This window comes from Anas acuta, chromosome 3, assembly GCF_963932015.1.
Source record: "Anas acuta chromosome 3, bAnaAcu1.1, whole genome shotgun sequence".
In the NCBI taxonomy this organism is placed as follows: Eukaryota; Metazoa; Chordata; class Aves; order Anseriformes; family Anatidae; genus Anas; species Anas acuta.
The window spans coordinates 4,524,488-4,550,846 of NC_088981.1; the positions used below are offsets into that span (position 1 = coordinate 4,524,488).

The 26,359-nt window shown below is 37.7% G+C and overlaps 1 protein-coding gene across 3 annotated transcripts; it reads left to right on the top strand.

Annotated features, from left to right (window-relative positions):
* The first annotated feature begins 670 nt into the window (after positions 1–670).
* SANBR (SANT and BTB domain regulator of CSR) lies at positions 671–25,136 on the top strand. 3 transcript variants are annotated; one of them, XM_068675369.1, is made up of 22 exons: positions 672–915; positions 1,172–1,342; positions 3,485–3,650; positions 5,280–5,466; positions 8,603–8,696; positions 9,721–9,959; positions 10,799–10,857; positions 11,702–11,862; positions 12,747–12,833; positions 12,936–13,046; positions 15,059–15,182; positions 15,665–15,817; positions 16,471–16,616; positions 16,958–17,057; positions 18,129–18,161; positions 19,123–19,222; positions 20,251–20,342; positions 20,453–20,481; positions 20,579–20,652; positions 21,676–21,764; positions 22,150–22,241; positions 23,125–25,136. In XM_068675369.1, exons 3-22 carry the CDS (start codon positions 3,501–3,503, stop codon positions 23,159–23,161), a joined length of 2,157 nt encoding a protein of 718 aa, XP_068531470.1. In that variant the 5' UTR covers positions 672–915; positions 1,172–1,342; positions 3,485–3,500; the 3' UTR covers positions 23,162–25,136. The 3 variants fall into 3 exon arrangements, 2 of the variants coding, with proteins under 2 accessions (XP_068531470.1, XP_068531469.1); XM_068675368.1 differs by having other exon boundaries at positions 675–915; positions 20,248–20,342; XR_011094340.1 differs by lacking the exons at positions 20,579–20,652; positions 23,125–25,136 and having other exon boundaries at positions 671–915; positions 20,248–20,342.
* The last annotated feature ends 1,223 nt before the right edge of the window (positions 25,137–26,359 follow it).

A 26,359-nucleotide genomic window follows, 5' to 3' on the forward strand; every position in this document is an offset into this window, starting at 1 on the left:
CAGAAACAAATGCACTTCAACGTCCAGTTTTGTTGATACAAGCATGGCGTGGTGTCAGTAATAACGTCAGATGTTTTTAATACTACTTCGTGGTTTTAAGGCTTTGTTAGTTTTTAAGTGAAGAAAAAACATGGGGCAAATGACACTTGTTATGCTATCAAAGGCAAGCTTTAGGATTTATTTTAGAAATGGAAGCACTTCAATGTGCAGAGCTATCCTTGAATCACTGGTAACTGAACAGACATAGGCTTTAAACTGTCCAAGGGGTAAAATTTGACTTAGTGAGTCTTTCTTTTTTTCCAAATACATTTTCTTTTAATATGGGGAAGAAAAAAAAAAAAAAAGCTGCCCTGCTGGCTGGGCGCAGAGGTTAACTCCCAGGCGGCGCTGCCCGCCCAGGCGTTAAGGAGCCGCCCGTTGCCACGCCCCGGCCGCCATTTTGCGGCGGCCGCCGCCCCGCTCCCCTCAGCCCGCGCGCGCCTCACGCGGCCGCGCGTTGCCAGGCGACCGGACGCCGCGCGCGAGGCGGGCGCCGCCGCTGCACTGCGACAAGGCGGGGCCGGGCGGGGCGGGGCGGGGAGCGCCGCAGCGAGCGCGCCGCGCCCCACCCGGCCTCCCTATTGGCTCTCCGCCGCGGGAGGGGGCGGGGCTTCCCCGCTCGGGCGGCGCTGATTGGCGGGCGGCCGTGACAGGGAGCGGGGCCGGGGCGGCTCCCGCCGTGGTGCTGAGGAGCCGCCGGGTGCGCGGGGCCGCTCCGCAGCGGGCGGCTGCAGGGGGGCGGCTCCGTGACGGGCTGCGCGGGCACCCCGCGGCGCTGCACGGCACGGCCGGGGGAAGGGCGGCAGCGCGCGGCTCCTGGCGGCTCCTGGCGGCTCCTGGCGGCTCCTGGGGTGCGTCGTGTGCCGCCCGGCACAGGTGGGTGCGCGCTGTGAGGCGGGGCTGGCGGGCTGTGGGACCTGCCACAGCGCCTCAGCGTCCGCGGCGGCTGATTCGGCTTAAATCCTTTATTAAAGCTTTTGTAGCGCGAGGCTCAGAGCCTGCTGCGTTGTCTCCTTCACAGTGTGAGCTCTTACAGGGGAGCTGCGCTTCTTCCTTTGGTTACCTGATACAGTCACACGGTGGTCAGAGCTTAGGGAACGAGCGGCGTTATGAGTGATTTTTCTCTCACCAGGTGTGTTTTGTGAGGAGCGCTCCGTCACTCCTCGCCTCATCCGAGCCTGCTGTAAACCAGCTGCACCTCGCGGATCAGGCAGCACAGGAGCTGGGCTGCGTATTATACCCACACAGGGTTTCCACCGGTGCTGAGCCGTCCTCACCTGGTCATTCCTTCCCATAACAGCAGGTATTATGCATATTCAGTGCCTTAATTGCAACTAACGCTGCTATCTGTCTGTGTTACATGTATATATAACATATCTATATCTATCTGACTCACCAGACAAGTTTCCATCACCAAATTACCACGTTGCCACCACTTGGCGCTTCAGTCAGGATGAGCGTAAGGGCTCAGTGAATGTAGGCGCTCATCTACCTTTACCTCAAAGTGGCATCTATCTTTCCTGGAAAGATTGGGCCCATCCTGTCTGGGAAGGACCTTTGTGCTTAAAAACTGGCTACTTGGCATGCTTTGCAAAACATTTCATTTAGATGGGATTGCTGAAGTGCTAGGACTTTTATCAGATTGGCTCGTCTTCCTAAAATGAAGCTCTTTAACCTGGTGCCCTCTTCTGTGTTTTGTTTGTTGTGTTTAAATCTCGCAAATATCTGAAACCTAAGTATTATTTTAGCATGTTCTCTTTTTTTTTTTTTTTTTCCCCCTGATGGTTTCATATAGTTGTTCTTTTGAGAGGATGAAAGCTTACAGTTAGCTGCTATTCTGAATTCTGTTTCTACTAATAAACTAAAATAACGCTGGAGTGATTTCTTCAATCAGAAGCAACATCAACGCTATTTTTTATGTTTTAATTGTCTCTTAGTTGCATGGAAAGTGATGCAAGAGAAATACCTACCTGTAGTAGTCTTCTGGTAACAAGCAATTAGTTAAATCTGCTATGATCTGGGTGCATTTTCCCTGAAATTCCTTATAGTCCTTGCTTTCTACAACAAAAGTCAAATTTCTGCATGTGACCTGTAGGTCCTCTTATTTATGTGATCTGGGTAAGGTGCTTCAGAGAAGGTCTACAGTGCTTTCTGAGTCCTTATTAAGCTCTCTGTCTGGGTGCTAGTTGAGTGTGGAAGCCCTGATTAATGCCAGCAGTTTTCTCCCTGTGTATGCTAGGACAGCGCTTTGAACTTTTACTCTGCTCCCTGGTACTATACACAGCATGCATTTAAATAACTAAATAAAGATATTTGTTTGTTTTTCCTTCAAACTGGGAGGACTGCATTTGTAAAGCATTCACTATTGACTTCATACGCTTTGTACTGGTGTTTGGTCCAGTGCTCAACTTGAAACTGGAGGAATGAGGTTGCTTGGCCCTGATAATCCCGGCTGGGTGTCCTGAATGTTTCAGGACAACTCAAAACTGAGGTGCTCAGGATGAGAGCTGAGAGACAGCCCCGTGTTGTGCTTTGAGGCTTTATTGATTTCCCTGAGTTCCCCATATAATTTCCTCTACAGCGGGAGTCTGGTTTATAAAACAGATAGGCAGAACAAGAAGAGATGGAAGTAGAAAGTTTGGAGAACAGAAAAATGTATTTAAGTGCAAATAAACTTAAATTTAGGAGCCCCCCTGTGGCTTTGGCTGTTTATTCCAGAATTGCAGGAGGCCCTGCTTCATATCGGAGGGCTCAGCGGTGTGAATCCCCCGTGGAAGCAGACACGGGATGGGTCCCTTTCAAAGCTGCAGAAGTGGGAGGTCGCTGTGGTAGTGTATCCCCCAAACAATCAAATACCAACAACTCTCAAAGCCTTCAGTTTACTGCTCTGTGGTAATTTGTGGGAAAAAAAAAAGGTAATAATCATGGTAATATGTTGGACTGTGGTGGAGGGTTGGGCATGTCTTCTGTTTAGTCACGTTGGCTGTAGAGATGGAAACGTCTAGCCAAAGTGGTCAGCTGACACGTGGAATAAAAACCAAACAGTTTGCTAGTGTGTTTTACTTCCCTTCGTTCTAAAAAGTGTCACTTCCAGAAGCATGTCCTGCTTGGAGCTACAGTTCACAGCCTCTCCTCACCCCTTTCTCCCCTTTTTTTCTTAATACTCTACAATTTTATGTGCAATTTTTCCGTTCCTCTGTGATGAAGCAATTCAAAGGTAATTCCTGCTGCAGTTGAGCTGGGTTTGATATGTTCTGCACGTCTGCTCCTTCCCCCCAAAGAATTGGAATGTGAAAATATGAAACACAAACCTGAGAGCATTAGGACGTGCCTGTAGTGCTGTGGCAAATATTTCCCATCGGAACTTGGGGAGTGTTGCGGGTGACTTAGATAAAGCTTTGGCAAACGATGCAGGCAGACTCGCTAACAACTTTTTCTCTTCTAGGCTTAAGCAGCCAAAGATGAGTCGTGGATTTTCAGAAAACAATAACTTTCCCTATGACAATAACCAAATGGTTTTGGATATGATCCTGTGCTCCCTAATCGGTGTTCCCCAGCCTATCAACTGGGACAGCGTGGCAAGGCTCGTTCCAGGATATACATCCAAGGAGGTGAGTTTACTAATACAAGTATCTGTCTACTCTAAGTAGTACTTTATGAAGAAGAAAACTTTGGGGGAGGGAGGGGAATTGAATTTTTTTTTTTTTTTAAAGTAATATATAATTACAAGAACTGAAAATGTTGAATGTGCAGTAGAAAGAAAAAACATTTTTGTTTACAAAACTTGAACATTGGAATTAAGATATACAGTCCATACTTTATTTCATTAAAACTGATACAGAATAAAAATCAATGGAAAGTAAAAACTGAAAACAGATTTAGAAGAAAAAAAAACACAAACAACTATGATGTTTCAAAATGCATAGTTAAGAGTATTTTAATGGAAAGGATGGCAGTACCTACTACCCTCCTGTAGCTTCTCGTGGCCTTACTAGCACACCTGATATTTTTCTGTGAATGATATTCTAACTCTAAGGAAATAAGAGTTACAGATCTTAGTGTGAAGGAGAGCAATTGCCTTTCTTCCTTGGTCCTACGTGATGTGGACTGTTCTTTCTTTGGTTGGAATAGGATTTGGAAGAACCTAGTACCTCTCTATACTTAATTTCTTTGGGCTGCTGAATTACCATGTGAAATTGTTTTCTTTATTTAAAAATTGATTTTTTTTTTTTGAGTTATGAGGGAAAGTGAGCTAAAAGAGTAAAATGACTTTTGCCCTTGTGATTCAGTGAAGCTAGAAAAAAACAAGCCAACAGTCTTTACTTTCTTATAAACTTAATCAAATGTGTCAGCTGACATTTGTAGCATTGCTCGTGGGCATCACTGTAACCTTCTATTTAGAATATCAAAGTGAACGATTGGGAGTAGAAGCTTGTGTGGAAGGTTTCTGCCTTTCAAGTGTTCAGCAAAGCACTAGGGGGCAGGAGGGTGTCTCCCATTTAGCTTTCAATTTGCAGGCAGTCCTATGCACCTTAAGCAAACAAAATAATTACAAAAATATTAGTGACATCTCTCCCTATGTTAACTAAGATAATGTGATTGATTAGTACATATCTGACCTGAAGAGTTGTGTCACAGGAGAGTTGCCTGTGGAATTAAGCAGACTTACAGGTATGTGTAAATTACCCGTGCACAGGATTCTGCAGAACCAAACCCATCACTGTCCTTGTGAGTTACGGAATTGCGAAATGTGAAGACTTCCTTGTTCATCAAAACAAGGAGTGGAGAGTTGATAACAGTGCAGAGGAAATCGCCAGTTCCATGTGTCCAGTCAGAGTGGAAATCATAAAGGGAAAGAGTAATAATTATGAAGCAATTATAGCCACTTGTATTTGATAGTGTTTGTGGTAGAAGGACTAGCTACAAAAAGAGACTTTAAACTCTCCTTTAACTTCCCTTTTGAAGATCTGGTTTAAAATCACAGGCCTTAAGGATGTAAAGGTTGAAACAGGTTCCACCTGACTTTATTCTGTTACTGTTTAATTATGGCAAATCTTATTGTGTGCTTATGTGCTTTTCTGATACCACGAAGTAGGAGGCGTTATAAGTCTAATATCAGCATGATCAAACTGTTCATGTAAACAAGCAAATATGAAATGCAATATCTACCTCAAATTATAGTTATTAAAAATGTACTGAAAGCTACTGCTTCATTGTCCTATCATTTAATCTTGTGACAGTGTGCAAAAAGGTTTGATGAACTAAAAAGCAGTGGAAGTTCACCCGTTGACAACCAGTATAATCCCCTGATGGCTGCTGGTGGGAATCCTGTGGAAACTTTAGCCACGTACATCAAATCCTCCTTGCTCAATACACAGACAGAGTTTCAGGAGCCTGCTATTGGGCAGGATTCCATTACAATAACTGGTATGTTTTTAGTCCTTCTGAAATATATTGCCTTTTGTTATGATCCGAATGTGCATGCTTTTCTGTCTGGAGTGGTGAGACCACCCAGGAACAGAACTTTTTGCCTTTGCAAGAGAAGAGTTAAGCATACATATAATACATACGTGCAGTCTCTTACAGTTTGTGTCGAGGCAATGTTAATTTGTTTGGGTATTTTTGATAATTTGCCCTTTCAAAGGGCATGATATGCAGGAGTGCATAAATCTGTATGCTAGATCCTTCTGTTCAGCATTTTTGGTAAGGAGAGGAATTACTCTTCTGTTTTGTATCCCATGTTGGCATTGTTAAACCTACAGCTGCTTGCAAACACAATAAGCTGTGTTATTCAAATAACATGAAAGCTGTGTGCAGAAAAGGTGTGGAAAGCTGAGATGATGATCCCTCAAGGTCAGACTTTCCTCTCCCAGCAAACTTGCCAATTGTTTGGTGGCAAGAAAGCTACACAGAAGCTGGGAGCATATTCTAGTCACTTTTTGACGCTGGATAGTCTTGCAGCGACATACAATGTGCCTTAAGTCAATGATGTGTCCCAGGAATGCTTTGACAGAACAGGACCAACCCTAATAGTTGTGTAGTGATTGAAATAAAATTAAATATCTCCTTAAGTACCTCTACTATGTGGAGTTTTAATTAACTGTATGATAGTTATCCTCTGGATTTCATTATACTCTGAGATGTTTTCAGCACCTTGTAGGACTTGGCAAATGTATTGCATGACAAATTTTGCTTCATTGCAGTAATGAGTAAACCATTTCTGTGGTGCAAATTTAGGAGACGGTGAAGTGTTAAAATGTTCTTTGTTATGGCATCTTTCACTGTTGCAGCTTTCTGGTCACTTATTTTTGCAGAAGAAAAACAGCTCTTTGACCTTGACTGCAGAATGAATAAAATGTTTTTAATTTATCTCGCAATGACATGGAAACTGTATATGGAGTAGGTAGACCAAAAATGCTTTCATCAGCTTTCAGTTTTGTACTTGTTAAATGCATTATGTGGAATAAATACTTCTTGCACCCACGGGTGGCTACTTAGAAGATTAGTAGCTTCCCAGTAGGCAGTTAACAAGCTAACTCTGCTCACAGAGCTCTTTAGACAATTACTGCATGTTTTCTTTTTAACACTTTAATACATGTAATAAGTATTAATACAGTACCCTAGTGTTTCCTACTATAAGATCCTAGCATGAGATGATTTCTGTTTTCTAACATGTTTCCTGTGTGACTTTGGATAAATATTTTTCTCTGTTTATACATAACTAGCTAATATGAAATTAGGGTAATTAATCTTTTTCTCACAGGCTTGTAGTGAACTCACTCTCTTAACATTTGTGAGGTACTAGTATATTTCAGAATTAAGGATTTGAAAAAAGTCTCTTTGTAAATCTATGTTTTTTCATCAATTACTTCCTAGTGTATTTACTCATATCTGCACCTTTTTTAAGATCAAAAATTTGGGGCCTGTTTGGATTTGATTGTAGACATGAAAAAGTAATCAAATTTTTTTTGAGTTGGATTATGCTTTTATTCAAGGTGTGAAAACTTACTTATTATTAGCTAATTTTAAAGCAAACTGCTGCTAAGTCCTTCTAAATAAGTATTATGGCAGTAAACAAGCACATAAGACAGTTTTACTCAAGATATCTGTTACTAGCTTTCAGAATTTGAAACATCTTTACTGAAAGAAGAAAAAAAATATAGGAAATGTGTGGTAAAGCTCTGTTAGTTTGGCTCTGTTGCATATTCTTGTCAGAGTTATTTCCTTTTCTTTGGTAAATAACTTCTGTGTGGCCAAAATACATTTCTTAATATTTGGAGACAGAACTCTTCTATGTCATTTTTTCCACAGGCCTTGCCTTTAAAACATTTACCTTACCTTGCGTTCAAAACTTAGGACTCCTGCCTTGGCTGTGGAATGGCTGCACTGAAGGCTGTGGCTGACTCGGGCCTTTCCAAGGTTCTCCTAGGGTCTGTCCAGTAAATGTTCCCGTTTTATTAACTGCCTTTCTTCAATTATGGCCTTACTGAGGCTTGGCCAAGCAAGACCTTAGGCCGTATCTTTGGAGAAAGTTTTGTTTCTTTGGCCTTTGATGTGATAACTGCTTTCCTGAAACGCGTAACTGCTGTGTTCTGAACTATACAGAGTTTCCAGATCATTTCTGCTGTCACTCTGCTATTGTAACGTAGCCACAGGATGAGAAGGTCTATTTTAGGTATTTTTGGAAGAGTACAGCCTCTTCCACTGCACAAGAGAGAGAGAAGGTGCTTCTGGAGCCTGTTCACTAGAAATCTGAGAGTAGGGATCCGTTCATCACAGTAGGAACAGTTACTCAATGTCTGAATGCTGGTGTTGTCTTAACCCTTGATCCAGGACCCAGTGGGTTTGACGTCTAGACCTTCTGGCCTTCACGAGGTTTTGTGTGCACGTTCCACTGCTTTTAGTGTGTTTGTGACAAAAACCTATCAGAATTAAAGCTCGGCTGTCCTTTATACCTGAAGTAAGCTGCATGATGTAGTTCTAGGATGAGAAGGATTTGGTCTGCATTTTAGGAGCATAGCTTTGGGCAGTTGGCTGCTTAAAGCCACACACTTAAAACTTAGCAAAAACACATCTATAAAGATTTCTGTGAGTTAGTTTGGAAGCAGCTTATTTTCAGAGCTAAAAGAAGTGTGGTTAGGAGGTGGAGTTAATCTCAAGTAGTCATATCCTGGCAGCAAAGCTGCACGAACACAGAAGTTTTGATGTGGCAGAGTCTTAAGACCCACATCCCACAAAGCAGATGAGGAGAGCTGAAGGCTGGATTCTATGCTCAGAAACCAATGCTGAAGACTTTGCACAAATCTCATTGCTCTGTATTCAGACAGGATTGATTTGGGTTTCCAGCCAAGTGTCTGGGCAACCCAGCAATGTTGCTGATCTATGTTGCTGTTTTATGGCATTCAGGGCAGGAACTTGGCTTATCTAGCAGCACTTATGGTAGCACAAATCTATTGCTGGTTACGTAACATTGCTCTGTTACGACAGCCGTGCTTTGAGATAACAAAAAGGAAAAGGTCAGGCATTTTTGATCTAATGCAGCCTTTTTTTCCTTACACTTAAGGAAGGCCCAGCACAACCTCTGCAAGGAATTGTTCATCAGAATCTGAGAAAGGTCCTGTGCATAACAGTGGAGAAAACACTGACGAAAGCCAAGGGTAAGAAGATCTTTGCGTTTGTTACCTAGGGGTTTACAGAGCTGACAGAAAGATGTCTAAAGTTCTCTCACAATTCTTCTATCACAAAGAACACAGCTAGGAACATCCTAATAAATGCTATAAGAAATTTTGAAACCTTTTCTTGCAACAGAAATGTTAGATGTTGGTTTGAGATCTTCAAATGTGCAGTAGGGATAGCTTATGTAGGAATCTGTCCATAGCGTTCCTCTGAATGACTGATCGCTGCTGTGGTGAGAATGGGAACCAGAGCCTGATTTTAAAAAGGAGTAAGTCAAGACTGATGCTTAATAACATTAAATATATATTAAAAAAAACTGTGAACATAGGTTTGTTCTGTTCATGTGGAAGAAGGAAAATAAAACTGTAAATGAAAAGTGCAAGTGAGTGATTTTACTACTAACTCAAATAGCCATGCACATCACATGTTTTCTGTACCAAGCAAGTACGCCTAGAAAAACGTGTTTGATTCAAGCGTAAGGTTAGAGATTTTTCTGTGGAGACAGTGTTTACTGATTCTAGCTTTTACTTAAGACATAGTCAAAAGAGTTTTAATTTCCACTGATGAAAATTGCTGTTGTATGTTCTTATTGTCCTTCTGTGCTTCAGTAAGTTAGGCATATGTTTATGCCTGTCTTTTCAAGAAAATAAAAAAGGGAGAAGAAATAAGTTCTTTATGTAATTCAGGTAGTACCCCATAACAAATTGGAGACAAAAATCAGAGGCTTGAGCTAAATCTTTTTTCTCCAGTCCTTGAAATGGTAAATGGCAGTGATTTTGTCAGAGGATGTGCATTTGTGTTTTTCACCTGGTGTCTGACAGTACTCTGCATTAATATTTAATAACTGCAATTTGTTTTGCTTCTGTTAATAAAAATCTGTTAGAGACATCAGTTTTGCAATGTGTGCTTGTGATTTGGAGATGAAGTCTTGGAGTTTTATCATTCTAATTGGTCCTTATGTGTACTTATGGTCCTAATTTGTTTTGTGGCTTGCTTTCCTTTGAGGCCAAACATGGTGATACATGTGTGTGATGAAGCAAAAAACCTCAAAGAAGATTTTGTTTGTCCTCGAGACCTTTTGATATCGGAAATGAAATACTTTGCTGAATATCTGTCAGTGGATGCCCAGCGCTGGGAGGAGGTGGACATTTCCGTGCACTGTGATGTTCACATCTTTGACTGGTTGATAAGATATGTTAAAAGGAACACCAAAGATTGCGAAGCTAATGAAATGCCCACTCTAGGTAAAAAAAACAGTGTGTAGAGCATTTGTTGCAGGTTTGTTATGGTCTGTACTAATGGAAGGTTAAAGTTTTTGCTACAGTTCAGCTTGTCTCTTGTTTCTGTTGTACCAACGTTTTTCATTTGTTAGAAAAGTGTTACAACAGAAGATTCATTGATCATTATAGCAGATGTCTCTGATTCCTTAACACTGGTATTTTCGAGGATAGCTTAAACAGTGAAAAAGGTCTGACAGTTTGGGATCTGGTGGTTTTAATTAAGGTTCTTCAGACATCTTCTGAACAAGAATAGAGTGGTAGTTATAGAACAGTAACAATTGTATTAGGTTTTGGTTTGTTTCCCTTCTGCTCCCTATCTGTACAGGTGCAATACTTTCTAAAATATCAATGCAATCTGATACAACAGCAGAAGAACTTTTCCTTTATAAGTTTGAAGCAAGTTTTTAATCTGTGATTATATCTATGATTTATCTGATCTATTTAATCTATTATTTTTAAATATAAACAAAGCTAGAATAGTGTTAAAGCTTGAAAAGCAGAGGTTACATTGAGCAAAACTTCATCTGGGTATGGTGGCTAGCGATGGACGTTTATCTTGCTTGTAATTGTTTAGTCACTGTATTCCTGTGAAGGCACTTGTTCCAGTCTTTATAAATTCCAGATTGTTGTGCTATGGCCACCTAGATGATAAACTAAGGCTTTACGTACTAGAAGGTGGAATAATGAGTTGATTGTTCTAAAAAATAATATTTAAAACAGATGTGAAATGTGTAGCGGGAGGGATGCAATGTGAAATTACCAGAAGAATTAATGGAAAAAAAAACTTTCTTTTTGCCTTCTAGAACCAGCAAATGTCATATCAATTCTTATTTCTTCTGAGTTTTTGAAGATGGATTCATTAGTAAGTATTAAGAAAGGATTCTGTGCCATAAGAGTACAGTTAGTCTGTGTCTAACAACTTGTTTGTTGTACTTCTGCTGTTATGTAAACAGATGATGACAGATGCAATGAGGGCCTTTTAAAGATTTTGCCACCTTTCTTATTCAAGGCAGTAATCTAAAATTTGCAGAATCTCAATAGGGATGCAGAAAACGTACAGAGGAAGCTATTTCTAAATGTTATAGTGAAATCCTGGATTTGTCTTCCGATGACTGATTCAAGTAATGTCAGAATCTGTCTTTTTGACAGGTTTTATTAAAAAGATTGCTAAATCAGTGAATATCTCCTATTTTGTGTCCTTACACAAAAAACTTCCATAGCTTAGGATCTGGTTCTCCTTCAGCTCTGCCTATTGACTTGTTTGTTAAAATGTTTGTCAAGTTCTGTCATTAGGGCGACCTACAATTTAATACATAGCAAATTTAGCTGTTTAATACTGAGATCCAGGTGATGCTGATGTATAATGGTTGTCTTTTGCAAGCCATGGCGAGGTACTGCTTACTGAAGGCAAAATATTTGTGGAGTTGTTTTCCAGATTCCTGTAGAAACCTTTTGGAGGAGAACACAAATGGACTCAGTCAAGTTAATTCGTAGTCTCTTTTAAACAAATCTGAGACTTGCTTTTTGTTTTTGGGTAGAACTGAAATAGTTTCCTAAAACACTAGATGCTTTCTAAAAAACGAAACAAAACAAAAAAACAAGAACCAAACAAAAACCTACAACAGTTTGAAGTAATTAGCGCATCTTTTGAGATTGCTTTGTTTAGAATTCTTTAAAATTACTTTTAATGTTTCTGTTTTTCCTAGGTAGAAAAATGTATTCATTATTGCCACAAAAATATGAATGCTATTGTAGCCACACCATGTAATATGAATTGTATCAATGTTAACCTTGTCACAAATATTGCTGATCTCTTCACGCACAATGAAGTGGAAGAGCTGAAGGACAAGAGAGATAAATTCAAAAGGTAACTTTTTGCCCTGTAATACATTACTGAAGTGCTGTAGGGCTTTTGGATCATTTTTTGGATCATTATATGACACACTGTGAAGTTTGGAATCCTGTATGTACAATTTATATTCTCATATAACATATCTTCATCATAGAACATGGTGAAGTGACTTCAGAATTTCTTATTAAAATTACAAGCAAAAGGAGAGGTTTTTACATGAGGCAAGCTGAAGACAAAGGTCCCACTAGGAGTGTGACATGGACGAATTATTCATGAATTCTCATGTGAAAGCCAGGATTAGAGTGAGGAACCATGACATGACACGCTTCTAATTCTTACAGTTTGCTTTCAGCAATCTGTGAACTATGTTGTTTGGACGTAAAATTTAGGGTGGCTGGAATCCTGAAGAGTTGTGATTGAGTACTATTTTAGAAAGCATACAGAAGGACTCAGGCTTAGTCAGTATAAAGAGAAGGGTCAGTTATTGGAGTTATTGGAAGGCAGACTGACAGAAAAGGAAGAATGAAGTTAAAACTTCTTTTAATCAATAGGAATGATGGCATTACAACTTCAAAAGCTGAAATTAAGTGTAGATTCATAGTAAAGGTCTTCTAGGCAGGGTAGAAGCCGGCAGCTTAAATTGTCGAACAATATAATAGAGGGGGAAAAATATAAGGGATCTCTTTCTTCACGTCATAATAAAAATGATGACTAGAGATGACTAGGCCAGGAACCGATTATCTAAACAGATTATTTTAAAGCAAAATCACATTAAAAGCTGGATTCTGAAAGAAACACAGTGACTTATCGTAAAGTAAATCGTTAGAATATAACTCTTAGTCTCAGTATACATAAAACATTTTTTTCTAATGGGTAAGCTGTGTTGCTGTCGTTAATAGTAAACTGTTCTGCAAGAAGATTGAGAGACTATTCGATCCAGAGTACGTAAATCCAGATTCTCGGGGAAGCGCTGCAACATTATACAGGTGTGGTCTTTTTTTTTTTTGTTACTACTTCAATTGCAAGGGCAGTCCCTATAATTGCTCTTAATCCAATATTTTGTCTTCTATTTTTATTTTTAAATCTAGATGCTGTTTATGTAAAAAGCTGCTAACTAAAGAAACTGAAAGGAGAATTCCATGTGTCCCAGGAAAAATCAACATAGATCAACATGGGAATATTGTCTTTGTACATATAAGGTAGTGAATATATATGTGTTTTTTTTTTCTTCAGCTAAATGATGTTATCTGATTTTACAAAATGCTACATGTTTAGGAATTATCAGATACTTGCATTGCAAAATGAAATGAAGGATACATATAGAACAGTGAATTGTTTAAATTTTTGCAGTACTGGGAGGGGAGGGGAAGAGTTGAGGGAGAGTATGATGATCTGAAATTGATTCATCAGTGCAGCTGCTGCAATATGGAAAAACTCCAGGCATGATTACTGGGAGGGCTATTTTGGGTTGTACTGCTTTACACAGAAAATACTCAGTTAATTGTTTCAGCTAATTGTTCTTAAGATATAAGGAGCTGATTTGACAAATTGAATTAAAGGCTGTTTTACTACAGGGCTTATTATGGAATGGTAGCTCCATCTCTGCAAGTAAAGGAATGTTGAAGATTATATTCTAGGCTGACTTTATACTGTCAAATCAAATAATCAGCCTGCTTCAAAACTATTATAAATAAACATTGCCAGTTGTTCTTCTGTTCTAAAGTATTTGTCCAAGGAACTTCCAGGACCTGTTCTGCATCTGTGCCTTGTTCATTTGACACAAATGTTTAATTGACTTCTGTCTCTTTGAGCCATGTTTGTAAACAGTTGGATTCTCTTCTTAATGAATGTCAGTGCACGACGTGCTGCAGTTTTCCCTTCCTCCTCACATACCCCCTTTAAGGACGACAGTAGGAAATTAATAACAGGAGGCCTTTCTCTACGTATCTGTTTGATTCAGAACAACCAAAACATGGTTCAGTGTCAGCTCCCAAGAAAATGCATTCATCTAGTGTTACCTTCCACAAGTTTTGATTAAGTTCTACCTACCAGTCTAAACAGAACTGAATCTGTTATCCTGTCCTGACATATTAAAATCATTGGTGATTAGCCACTTAAAATTCATTAACTGTATTATTGAAGCTGACTATGTAGCTGATATGCAGTTTGTAGCTGTATTATTAAAAAATACAGATTTTTAAAGTTATTCAGAGAATTATTTAAGTTCTAATTACTGTAGTACTTGCAAATGCTTCTCTACACAGAATCCTTTTATTATTCCTTAGATGAGGTGGTGTTGGCCACTGATAAATTCAGGCTTATGATCTAATACAAACCTCTCTTTAACGATTTAAAATTAGTTTTATATGTATTGGTCTTCCAGTGGTACCTAGAGCTAATTCCTAATTGGAACCACTGCTTTGTTAGTTTAGGTCAGATGTACATATAATAAAAAGTAGCTCAGGACAGGCTTAAAATTGTGGGAAAACAGTATCTGCTCCTTCTGAGGATAACATGCGCCAGTGCTGGTTGTGTATTCTCTTTTGAATTGTGAAGAGGTGTTTGTCATTTTATCACTTGGAAGGAACAAAGGCTGTAATGTGCGCTATTTTTAAGACCAGAAGTCTCAGACACAGGTGTTCATAAAAAACAAACAAAAAAGAAGTCTCCTGTTGTCAAGCTTTAATTACTAACTGACTAATCGCTGTTGCATTGCAGGTGCCTAGAAGTATATATACTCTGTTGGCTTTTAAATTAAATAAAGTAGAATGACAGGACTTTGCTTCTGTTGTACAACATTATTATTCTACGTAAGAAAATGGCAATTTCATTGAACTTGTTTGCATGTGCATATTTCAATTCCTTCTACTCTGCATATTGTTTTTCTTTTGTTTCATGGTTCTCCTGATTTCCAAGGGCTCAATATTTATCTTATCTTATATATTTGCAATATGCGGAGCTCGAGAGGAAGCAAGCTGTAATTCTTTGTTGTTAGTATGCTTAGGATGTTGTGAAAGAACGCACACATTTCTATCATGGTCTGAATTTAATGATTCATTAAATTCATCATCCTTCCTGTCCTGAACTCTTCTGTAGGATTTCCACCAGTGGAAGATGTGGTGTTCTGCTCCTTCGCCAATTCACCTTTCCGGTGGCTTGATCAAAACAGTTTTATTGACTTTGTGTACAACCTGACATTCTGCTTTTTCAGAGATAAAACCTGGGAAGTCCATGAGTACTTAATTGGCCTTCATGAAGAATTAAAATCTTGGCGTGATGTTTATTGGCGTCTCTGGGGGACTGTCAATTGGTTGACCTGCTCAAGATGTAATCAAGTTAGTCTATTTTCATTTTCACTTGTTTGGTAGCTGGTTTATTGTGGGTGAGGTTTGGGGGTGAGGCAGAGATCAAAACAGGTCAGAAAATCTATTCCTTCCTTCCTTTTGGCCTGTTGGTTTTGTCACCAACTGGCTTCCAGTGATTTTTTTATTTATTTAATTATTTATTTTGAGTGGGAGAGATGATTGTTTGCATTGTGGAAGTAACAGATGCTCTGGTTCTTGACTTTCAAGTACTATTTTTTCCATCACTTTCCCTTTTCCTTTTGTTCTGGCCACTAAATGCAAAACAAGACTAAATTAAAATGTTTATTCTCTGGCTGCTCAGGTTTTAGTGAGTGAAATAGTCTTCCTATGGGTTATTGAGTGTTTGCACTTTGGGGCGCGGCAATAAATTTTGATATGCATTCCTTGTAGTGCAAAATTAACTTCCATAAGTAACCTCATCTCTCATTATGTCTCTTTTTATTCTGATGTAGTGTTTCCTGTGTACTGAATTCTCCCATTGCCAGTACCATCCACAGCCAGTTCTTTATCCAGGTGTAGCAAGTGCTCTGGGCTCAACTGGGACAGGAGTATATCCCTGTTGTAACCAAAAAGTGCTTCGATTTGATCCTACTACCCTCCCAAAGGTACTTAAATACTAGCTCACTTTTAAAACAGCATAACAAAGGGGGAGGAATGTGGAATATGTTACAAAAATAGATCTTTTCCAAAATAAGGATTGTAAATTGTTGCGGTATCCTGCAGACTTGCTGCAGGGTAGGATGAGGACTGACCCCTGAAATCAGTCTCCGTCCTGTTTTAGTGTCTTGATCTGAGAACCATCCAAGGATAGCAGCATTCCCTGGCTGGCAGGGTGGAGCATGGGTCTGGAGGAGAGGGCACTGCAGTAATCCCAGCAAAGCTTTTTTTTATTTCTTTCCATTTCTATAACAGCATGTGTAGTGCAAGCAAGGGATATCCATCTGTTCCCTTTTGTCTTTATACATTTGACTATGTTTAATGCTAAAATTGAAAACGAAACAGTTCTCTAAATATTGTTTTTCCTACATAGTGAATTATGCTTTACTTCTCAGAATCTCTGCTTCTAGAAGTCTCGTAACTTTAGCAAGAGCAGAATCAATGTCACCTCTAGAATTAAAACCTCATCTGTATGGTTTACATCCTGAGAAAACTTCTGAGTTTACAGACAAAATGTTTTTAGAAAGCTAATTTTTTGTATTGTATTTACCAAAATCAGTTCTTCCCATTAACTCATTTCTCTGACGTGTATGTATCACAGGGCTGTCAAGTGAGGGATCACATGGTCAGCTCGCCCTCAGGAAATGAAGATGAGGATGATTTATCATCTCAGACTACTAAAATACTGAATGATTTGCTCCATCATAGAGATGTTATTGTTGTTCCTTTCACTAAGGATGAGAATAGGTAAGAACATCGCATTGTTACTGATATCTTAGCCTTGAACACTCGTGTGTTCATGTTGAATTTAATCTCTCTGTTTTTACATGGGTGACAGGGCACTTTCTAAAGGTAACTTAATTGGAAAGAGAAGAACAAATACTGTTGCCTTTTACATTTCAAGTAGATGTGTAGTCATTCAATCTCCATAACCATTCATTCCTATCTTTATTTATATTTTAATGGATTGTTAGCAAAATATTATGTGGGCCATCTGGGAGCATTTTTCTTTTGATGAGTACAGAGAGACTGGTTCTAAGTTGTGAAATAGAAAAATAATATAGTTTTGTTTCATGTGTTTCTGTAAGTGACTCTGGCATTGGGCTCTGTGATGAAAAAGGCATTGAATGTGACGTACTCGTAGAGCCAAATACACCGTGGGGTCCCAAAACTGGAGAAGTCAATGCTGTGAGTGACTGCTAATGTTTTTTCCCAATCTTTCCAATAATGAAGAGCCTTACAAGGGTACTTTGAAGAATTCATTAAATAACCTTAATAAATAAATAAAATACATTGATAGAGGAAAAGGTGCACCACTGAGCACTGCAGGATAGCATAGGCTAGTGAAGATATAAAATGCCTAGTTGATTAAAAAGTGAAACATTTACCAACTCTGCCAGAAATATTTCTGTAAAGCAGAAATAATTCTCTGGGTGTCTGAGCTTTGCAGCCTGTTTATAGCCCAATGGTATTTAAGGAACCAGTCATATTGTACAATACATCTGGTGGCAAAGTTTGTTTATTGCCACCTTCATTTGTCTACTGATGCATATCTGGGTACATATGTCCCTGTGTCTTTTATAGATCCATATAAATGAAGTCCAATAATCTGCTTTTTTTGTTTGTTTGTTTATTTCCAAGGCATTTACTTCCCAGTACATAGTACTTTTCAGAGCTATGATTCATTTATGTTTCTATGTCAGATCAAAAGAGATACTTTCAATGCCAAATTTGTGTAGACTGATTATAGTACTACCTCTCTTTTAAAGAGATCTTTCATGCAAAGATAAGTTTTTGCATCTGCACCCGTTATGGAACTTCTGGTAACTCAATGATCCTGATGGTAGCGTGATGCTGCTGATAGCATAAGAAGTTCAAACAGTGTCAGTAGCTCTCCAGCAACAAATGCAGGAAACTAAAATCTTAACTCTGTAATGATCTGGTGCACAACAGCCACCCAGCCCTGGACTGTTTTTTCGTGTTACAAACACGTATAAATATTTTTAAGCTAAGGTTAGACAAATTAAAACATGACTCTGAATTCACCGTGTTTAATTGATTAATAGTTTACAACTTGTTTGTCCAATTAGTCATTCCACCAAAATATAAAGCTAAAAATGAAAGTAGATTTTCCAGGAGCTACCAAGGTGGATTGCTGTTACTTTTAGCATGTTGTTTTTGGGATTCTACTCACTTTTTTTTTTTCCTTCTAATCATAATTAATTCTTTAACTTATGTCCCTTCTTTTTGTGACTACAGTTTCTTTCTCTGAAGAACTGGACTTTACAACTGGTTAGTAAAATGTTTTGTTCACATTTTCAGGCATTTGCACTTCTGCCATGGCAGAAAACTAGCTTTGCTTTTTTTTCATCTTATTTTCTTACTAATTTAGACAAAAGTTTTATTTTCTTTTGTGGTATTGTGGAGGTTACATTATAGATTATAAGTATGTGTGAAGTGCTATGTTAGCCTGAATAAAAATTAACATTTCCTTTTAAAATTCTTATAAATGATAGCAATAGATCAGCAGCCTAGTAGGTCATTAGGCAGACAGAAATGTAAATCTTCAAAAACAGACTTTTTAGTGCCTGTCTCTTTGGTTTGTCTGAGATGTACGTATCCAAATGATGTATTTGTAGTGTGCTGCAACATGCATGCTCTGTCACTTAATTACTGAGTATCTCAGCAGTTTCAGGATATAGCAAGCCTCAGTAAAACCCTAAGAAATCTTGTATTTTACTATATTTTATGGCTACATGGCTATCTCAGATATTTGCTATCAAAGCTTTAATTTTCTTATTAAATAGAAATAATATATCCAACAATATTTTGGATGCTAAATGCAGAATCATGCAATGATACAGGCTGGGAAGAGATTTCTAGTGGTCATCTTAGATATTTCATCTCACTCGCAAACCAGGGCCGACTTTAAAGTTAGACTCAACTTCAAAGCTTTATCACTTTGCCCGTACCCAGTCAAATATTGGTTATCTCTGAAGATGGAGAGACCACAGCCTCTCTGCGAAACTTCTTAGAATGTTTGACCAATTGGGAGAAATATAATAAAAACATTTGCCAAAACATTCTAAGCAAACATCTGAAATTACTTTCTCAACATTTGAGAACAATTTAACTTTGCACGTAGTTACATCACTAAGATGTGGAGTTAGATTTGAAAACAACTCCTCTGGGACAGATTTGATGTATCATTAATTAGGAATCAAGCCTCGCCTATAATCTGTGGCACTTTTAGAAACAGCAGTCATTGTTATCTGAAGAAGAGGAGTATACCACTGGCTCAGAGATCACTGAGGATGAAGTGGGGGATGAAGAAGAAGTATGCAGGAAACCAGGTATAACAATAGTGTGTATATTCAACCTTTCTGGAATTTTAGAAATAAAGACTCAAGACATCAGAATTCTTCTGTATAGGAGCTCTAAACATTAGGAATTTTTTAAGTAAAAATATTATTTCAATTTTATTTCTAGTTTTTCTTTGTTTAGGTATAAATTACCCTATTGCTAATTGTCATCAAAAATATTGGCAAACAAGGGAAGTAGCAACTACTCACATTCTAGATGTCCTCGAAGTTGATCAAGGGCATATTTTGCAGGAAGGACTATCAAATGACTGTTCTGAAGTTTTGCCTAGATAAATGTTGGAAAAAATGCAGTGGCTACATAGCTACACTTCCTACATGCCTTTGTTTTTTAATACTGTTCTGATTATATGACATTATGAAAGGACTAGTGGGTGTGGCTAGAACTTTGTCTGCATTAAAGATAAGCTCTGTATAAGCTAAAATGATTTTCATTTTTTTTGTTTTAATTATGATAAGGGGTTTAGGAATGTGGAAAGACAAAAAAAAAAAAAATAACAGCTTTTCCTTTCCACATTAATAATGAGCCACTTGATCTGAGGCACTTTGTTTTTATTTTTGTCTTAACTTGAAAGAATAGGAGTGTACAAGTTCATTTAATTTATTTAAAAAAAAAATTGCGTGAAGATTTATAGTTTGACTTCTAAGTTGTTTTGTCTGATATCACTCAGTTTGTTGATTAATGTAATATGGTCAGAGATGCAGTTTGTATGTGTACTTACTTTTTAATTTACAAGAGAAAACTTGTTCAGTTATGTGTCATTACCGTTTATTTCAAATATGTATTCAAATAATGCACTCTTCTAATGGAAAAGCATTTGAGTAATCTCTGTGTATTACCATGTCCATAACACTGACAAAGAAAGAGAAAATTACCTGTTTACTTTCCCTGTAAAGGAATAGGGGAGAAAAGTCCTTTTGTAGCAGCGTAGTTGTGAAATTCCAAATATCTGTGATTGTGTCAGTCAGTAGATTTTTATTTTTATTTTTTCAATTAGCAGGGAGAAAGGAGAAATTAAAGAAATTCTACAAGCACCCAAAGAAAGTGCTTTCTTCACCTAGTATTCAGAAAAAGGAGAAGGCATCTGAGAAGGTAAAATCAGAGCTGTGAAGTCAGCCTCTCTGAGTTGAATAATGAGGATTTTACTTAAGTCTTGGACATGATGTTAAAATATACTTAATGTATTTTTATTTCTTTGATAGTCAAGTTCCCGAGATGCATCTCCTTTCATGTAAGTAGTTCTCAAAGTCCTTGAGAATTTACTGTAGTACGTTGCTTTCTGTAAACTGTTACTGATAACGTTCTGTGCATCTTTCTTTTCTAATCAGCGTGAGTATGCAGCAGAACAAATGGGATGCCTCCAGGTCACTAAGATTCAATCAAGATGCTCAAAGAGAAGATGGTCCGTTCTTGCATGAGTCTAGCTTTTGTAATCTTAATATTATGCAAAGAAAATTATTCTTTTACATAAGAAATGGCTAATTTTCTCGAAATATGACAATTTAGAGAGCTTTAGGTTGAATTTAATCTCAGCTATAAGGGTTGTTTGTTTTTTTCATAGTTCTTCCTCATTTGGAAGAGAACACATTTCAACTAGGCTAGCTGTTAGTAATCACCTCTATCCAAACTACACAGCAATCTCAGATTCTTCCAAACTGTACAAAAATATTCATACAGCTAGGAACTCCTAAAAATATTACTTCAGGATTTGATTGGTGTTTGTTAGCAATCTCATATATTCTACAGGAGAAAAATCTCTGTAGCAGGAAAATTGAAATAAAATCCACCATGTAAAACTAAATTGGAGTCTTGCACAAAGGCTGAAAAATAAATGGGCAACGTTGAAACTTCTGACTAAAAATATTGGAAAAGAGTTCCAAGTTTGCAGGAGAAAAAGAAAAAAATATTCCAAGTGTATGCTAGGGTGCTTTATGTTTTGTAGTTTCTCATGTGTAATCTCTGTAGGTTATGTGGTGTCATATGGTGACTTGGCAAGAATGCAAATATTTTTTCTTGCATCCCTGTACCATTTGTTGTCTGGGCAAATAAGTAGAGATAAACATTCACTTGCATCTCCTTCCCAGTCTTTCTGACTAAAAATACTTAAAGTTATTTGTTTATTCTTTTTTAATATCTCCTGAGATTTTTGTGCATTACTGCTGTTTTGAAAATCTCTGCCTCAAAACCCTTTCTGTAGTTTCTTTATCTCAGTGTAATTCCTCAGGCTGATTCTGGTATCTACCAAGAATACTACTGAAGCTAGATTATTCATTAAGATCGAGAATTTTGGTTGCTCGAGGTTTTTGTATGAGCTGAAAAAAAAGAGTATTATTTTTGCAAATAGGATATCACTGAAGTGTGTGTAGTTCTTCTCTTTGTCTTCAGCAGCAAGAAAAACCTGTTCTAAATATTCTTTTTCTGACAGATCAGAGAAGAATGTCTGAGATTACAGGGCACTTAATAAAAATGAGACTGGGAGACCTTGATCGAATCAAATCAAAAGACAGCAAAGAAGTAAGTCTTTTCCTGTGTTTACAGAATTAAAGTGGTCCTTAGTAACAAAAACGTGACAAAATTGAAAATACTATCTTCTCATTTACTAACATGGAGCACTGAATTTGATTTTCATTTTCTTGTAAGCATGGGTGGAGGATTTTTGGTTTTGTTTTTTGGTAGGTTGGTTGTTTTTTTGTTTTGGCAAAGCAGTTAAATAAACATTTTCAGCCTTCACTGACTTTAAAAACTGGATGTGGAAAACAGGATGGGTTTAAAAGGTTTTGGTACTTGGTTGTGGCAAAGAAATTAGGCCATAAGTTCTCCTAAATATTAATGATTTTTATGAAAAGTCACTGATTAAACTGAGATAATGTCACAACTTTTTTTTTTTTATGCGTTCCAGTATGCAGGAGGTATTTATTCTAGACTTGAAGCTCAGATAAAGGCCTCAGCGCATGTCAGTACCCGACAAATCAATGCTGAGAAGAATGCCAGGTAAGATATTAAAATAAAATGAAAATGCAGAACAGGGATCTCTGGGGAGGCTGTGGGGGGTGGAAATTGTTTAAATTAATCATGCTTCATTTCATACACTTTTTTGCATCAACATCCCTTCTGGCAGGTTAACCATATATGATGTGAAAGCTTCCTTCGTCAAAGTAAACTACAGCTAAGAGAGTGAAACTCTTGTGCCCGTGCTGGAAGAACTGCTTTTATGTTGGAAGACTTGCTGTTCTTTCAATATACATTTTGTTGAAATTGTAGTTAAGTGTAAAATTGTTAGTCAAGATTCTTTAGCCCATCCTCTGGCCTCCTTCCAAAAAACAAAACAAACAAAAAAAACAATAATTAAAAAAAAATGTTCATTACTATATAATGGTCATCTACACCTCAAAAGGATAAACGAAAAATTAAGTGAGGTGCTGGCAAACTGGTTTTAGAGCCTAGAACTGGTCATAACTTGGTCAGCAGGTGAGTCTCTGAAGCTAAACCTTATAATGAAGCTGTTGACAGACTTCAAAAGATGTGCTGGATGCTTCAAATATCTTATCAGAGGAATTTCTTGCAGGTCTTATTTCTGTCCAAAGAATGCAGGTGCCCGTAGTGATGCAAAAGAAGTTATTTGACATTACAGTTCTTTGAATAGCGTTACAGTTTAACATTACAGTTCTTTGTTTGAATGCAGTTTGTAGCTGCAGGTATATTGGCAGAGAGACAGCTTTCTCAAACTGTGAGATGTTTTTCCTCCTTCTCTCAGAACACACTAACATGAAAACAACTTCAAATAAATACTGACCAGAGAGCTACTTCATTAATAAGCAAACAGAAACTTGAGCTGTAATAACCCACATACGTTTCTTATGTGCTCCTAATCCAGGTCAAAATCCCGTTTTGGTCAAGGCCGTCCAACATAAGGACTCATGGAAAAACTGTAGCTGGAATACTTCACTGCTTCCTGAAGCTATATGGCACTTTGATATACGGAGAATGCGTATCTCCAAAAGCTTAGACTTGATAAGCAGTGACTTATTTATTACTTTTCACTTTGTAAATTATTTTGTGTGATAAATGAATGCAAGTCCAATAAGGTCTGTACTTATTTCAATTGTAAATATACTATTTCTTATATTTAAATTTAATTGCTTTTTAGGCTATTGTGTTGAGTTGCATAGAAAATATTTTATAAACATACAAAGTTAACTTATTCAACTAACTTTATTTATGGGGAAGACAAATATTTCTTTTGGTATGATAGAAATAGTAAAAAGGAAAAAGCAAGACTACTGAATTCTGAGTACAGTCAGCAGTGTTAATACTGCTAAAATATATGTATGTATATTTATGTTGCATTTGATAGTATGTTTTAGGTCAGTCTTCTGGGGATTTGCATTTAAAGTCAGTGACAATACAGTAGCTGTGACTTAGATTAGTTTAAGCAGTTTAATGCAGTTCTGAGGCTTCCTTCTGTATAGCCACACAATTCCCATTCATGTGAAGGTGGGTATCAGGTGGAGACTAGACCTCTGAAGATTATTGAAATACTGTGATGATGCAGTATCTCATCTTGCATGTGGAACTCTTGCTTTACTTGCATGTGAAATTAATTCTTATTTCCATATCATACCTGATTCCTCTTGCACAATACAATGTTTTGTTCCCTTCTGATGTCCAGACCTTAGAAGGCAAAGCAGTTCCGTCTCTTTGCCTTACCACTAAATTACCTAGCAGATAAGTTATTAATTAGCCATCTTCAAATGAGAGGAATCATTAGGACAATTTGTGCATATAGATATTTTGGGTCTAGTTTCTATCTGAAACCTGCCTCAATACACTGTTTAGAGGTCAGATGCACTTTCAAGTTCCGTATTTGGAGCAATAGAATACAAGTTTGTGTATATGTCAAATCTAGGGCTACCAAAATGAAATAAGTTGCCTAGAAAATAATTCATATATGAGCAAAGAAAATGGCAATAATGGCAATAATAATGGCTGAATTCAAGTAAACACATTCTGACTTTTTTGAAACAGGTAGAAAGAGCGCTCAGGGAAAGTTTATTCTGGACCACAGCTGTAAAAAAACAAAACAAAAAAAAAAAGTGAGTTTGGTGTAATTTTAAGTCTGCAAGATCCTGGGGGGAAGGACAGGGTGGGACAAGGAGAGGGAGATCATCATTGAAATGCACTCTTCTCTCCACTCAGGCTTTTTTGTTTGTCTTGTTTCTTGAGAATTTTCAGTAGGCATTAGAAGACTATGATAGCAATACTTGAAAATATTGCTTTCAATGTGGAAGATTTTTTAATAAATTAAAAATGAATGTTTATTACGTGTTTTGTCCAATGCAAATTCAGAGCCCAAATGAAACTAACGGGCAAAACTGTGCATTTCAGTGGCTTTGACCTGTATTTAAGGAAGTAAGGCTTTACTAATGCCTCAGGTCTGTTTGCAAGTAGTACTGCAGCTTTAGGCCATTATAGTAAACATTTAAAGACTGATTGTTGTATGCTGAAAGAGAAAGTATTTAAAATCCACTGAATAAAAAAATAATTAACAGAACAAGGGTTTTGCTACAATACTGTAGCTTCTGATAGAGGATTATTCCAAATAGTGAACTGTGCCATAAAAGTTGCAGGCTGCATGTGTGTGTGTGTTGTTTTCTTAAAACTACTGACTAGAAAAGGAGGGAAAATCCTTCTGGTTTTGTTTTGTGGGGAAAAAGCTAGTTTTATGTGCCAGTATTGTTATATTCAAAAGTATTTTTGAGCATATAACAATAGCATACATGATATGCGGTCTTTTTTCCCCCCTTGCCTACCACCTTGAATTTTTATCTTGTATTAATTTTGAAAATTGTCTTGGTTTAATGGAAATAAAAGTTACTGATTTAAGAAGTGTGTGTTTTTTATGGATACTTACAAGAAATAAATAAGTACATGATTTTTTTTATGACGTCAATCATGCTTGTGTATTTGTGATTAAATTGCAGCTTCATGATACAGGCTTTTTATCTGTCAACATCGGAATATGGATGAAGGCTGAACTGTCCCAAATCTATGAGAACTTGAAAGTATTTTTATCTGCATTGAGTTTTGAAGCTGGATTAAAAGTTCCTGAGTGAGGTACCCTGCAAATGACCCAAGTATGCAAAAAGCCAAACTAAGCTATGCTAAAAACATATTTAAGTTCGCTTCCCACTGCCACAGTGCCAATAATACCTTTTAAACAGTCTGACAAATCTGTGAATAGGATTAGTTTTCATTACTCTGCTTTTAGAACTTGCTGTATGTATGTCCTCTATATGTATGGCTGCAATACAGAAACATTATGGCTCGAAATTTTGGAGAAAGGGCCAGAACATTAAATTTAGCCACAATAATGGCTCCAAGAGAAAAAGAGTACATGTTAAAAGAAATATGGACGTATAGTTGCCCTGGTAAGTGAATAGACATGAGCATATTTGACATAACTGAAAGGATGCTTATTTTTGCGAGAAGGGAATTGTTTTTTTTTAAACATTTCTTCATGTTCTTGTTGAGTGTACAGACATACTACACTACATTGCAGAATTGCTCCTTTATATGCGATACTTGCTTGAACAATTAGGTGAAGTTCCTTGCTCCTTTTGGCACTTCCCATTCCATACTTGGCAAATGTGAAGCCTTAAGGTATTCTTGGTGTCCAAGATAGCAGCATACATAGACAAATACTGAAGCCATTCCTTCTGCAGCTAATTCTTGGTGAAATCTAATCTTTATGAACTGTACCACTGTGTTCTGAATTGCAGCCAGAGAGTTTCTCTATTTTTTTTTTATAATTAGGCATAATTAGGAAGTAAGGGAGACTGCACTTTATTCATCTTACAGCAGGAAAATGTATACTGTTGAATTCTCACTTGGCTGTCCCTGGATGAGTTTAAAACAAACAAACACAAACCAGCCAAAGGCTTGTCCGGACTTGAGGTCAAGTTGCAGCGCAGAATGGCTGTGTCCCTAAGGTTGCTCTCTCTTCCTGTCCCTGAGCATCATGATTTCATCACGATGAAACCATCAGCCAGTTTGAAAGCAAAATCAACAGACACAAGTTGCACGGGACTGCACTATCTCCTCTTGTCTGG

Bases quoted from the DNA above. Each gene is read 5' to 3' on its own strand.
- SANBR (XM_068675368.1), top strand. From the start codon at position 3,501: ATGAGTCGTGGATTTTCAGAAAACAATAACTTTCCCTATGACAATAAC. The intron at 10,858-11,701 runs GTAAGTATTAAG...TGTTTTTCCTAG, and splicing joins TTTTGAAGATGGATTCATTA to GTAGAAAAATGTATTCATTA. The intron at 20,482-20,578 runs GTAAGTAGTTCT...TTTTCTAATCAG, and splicing joins CGAGATGCATCTCCTTTCAT to CGTGAGTATGCAGCAGAACA.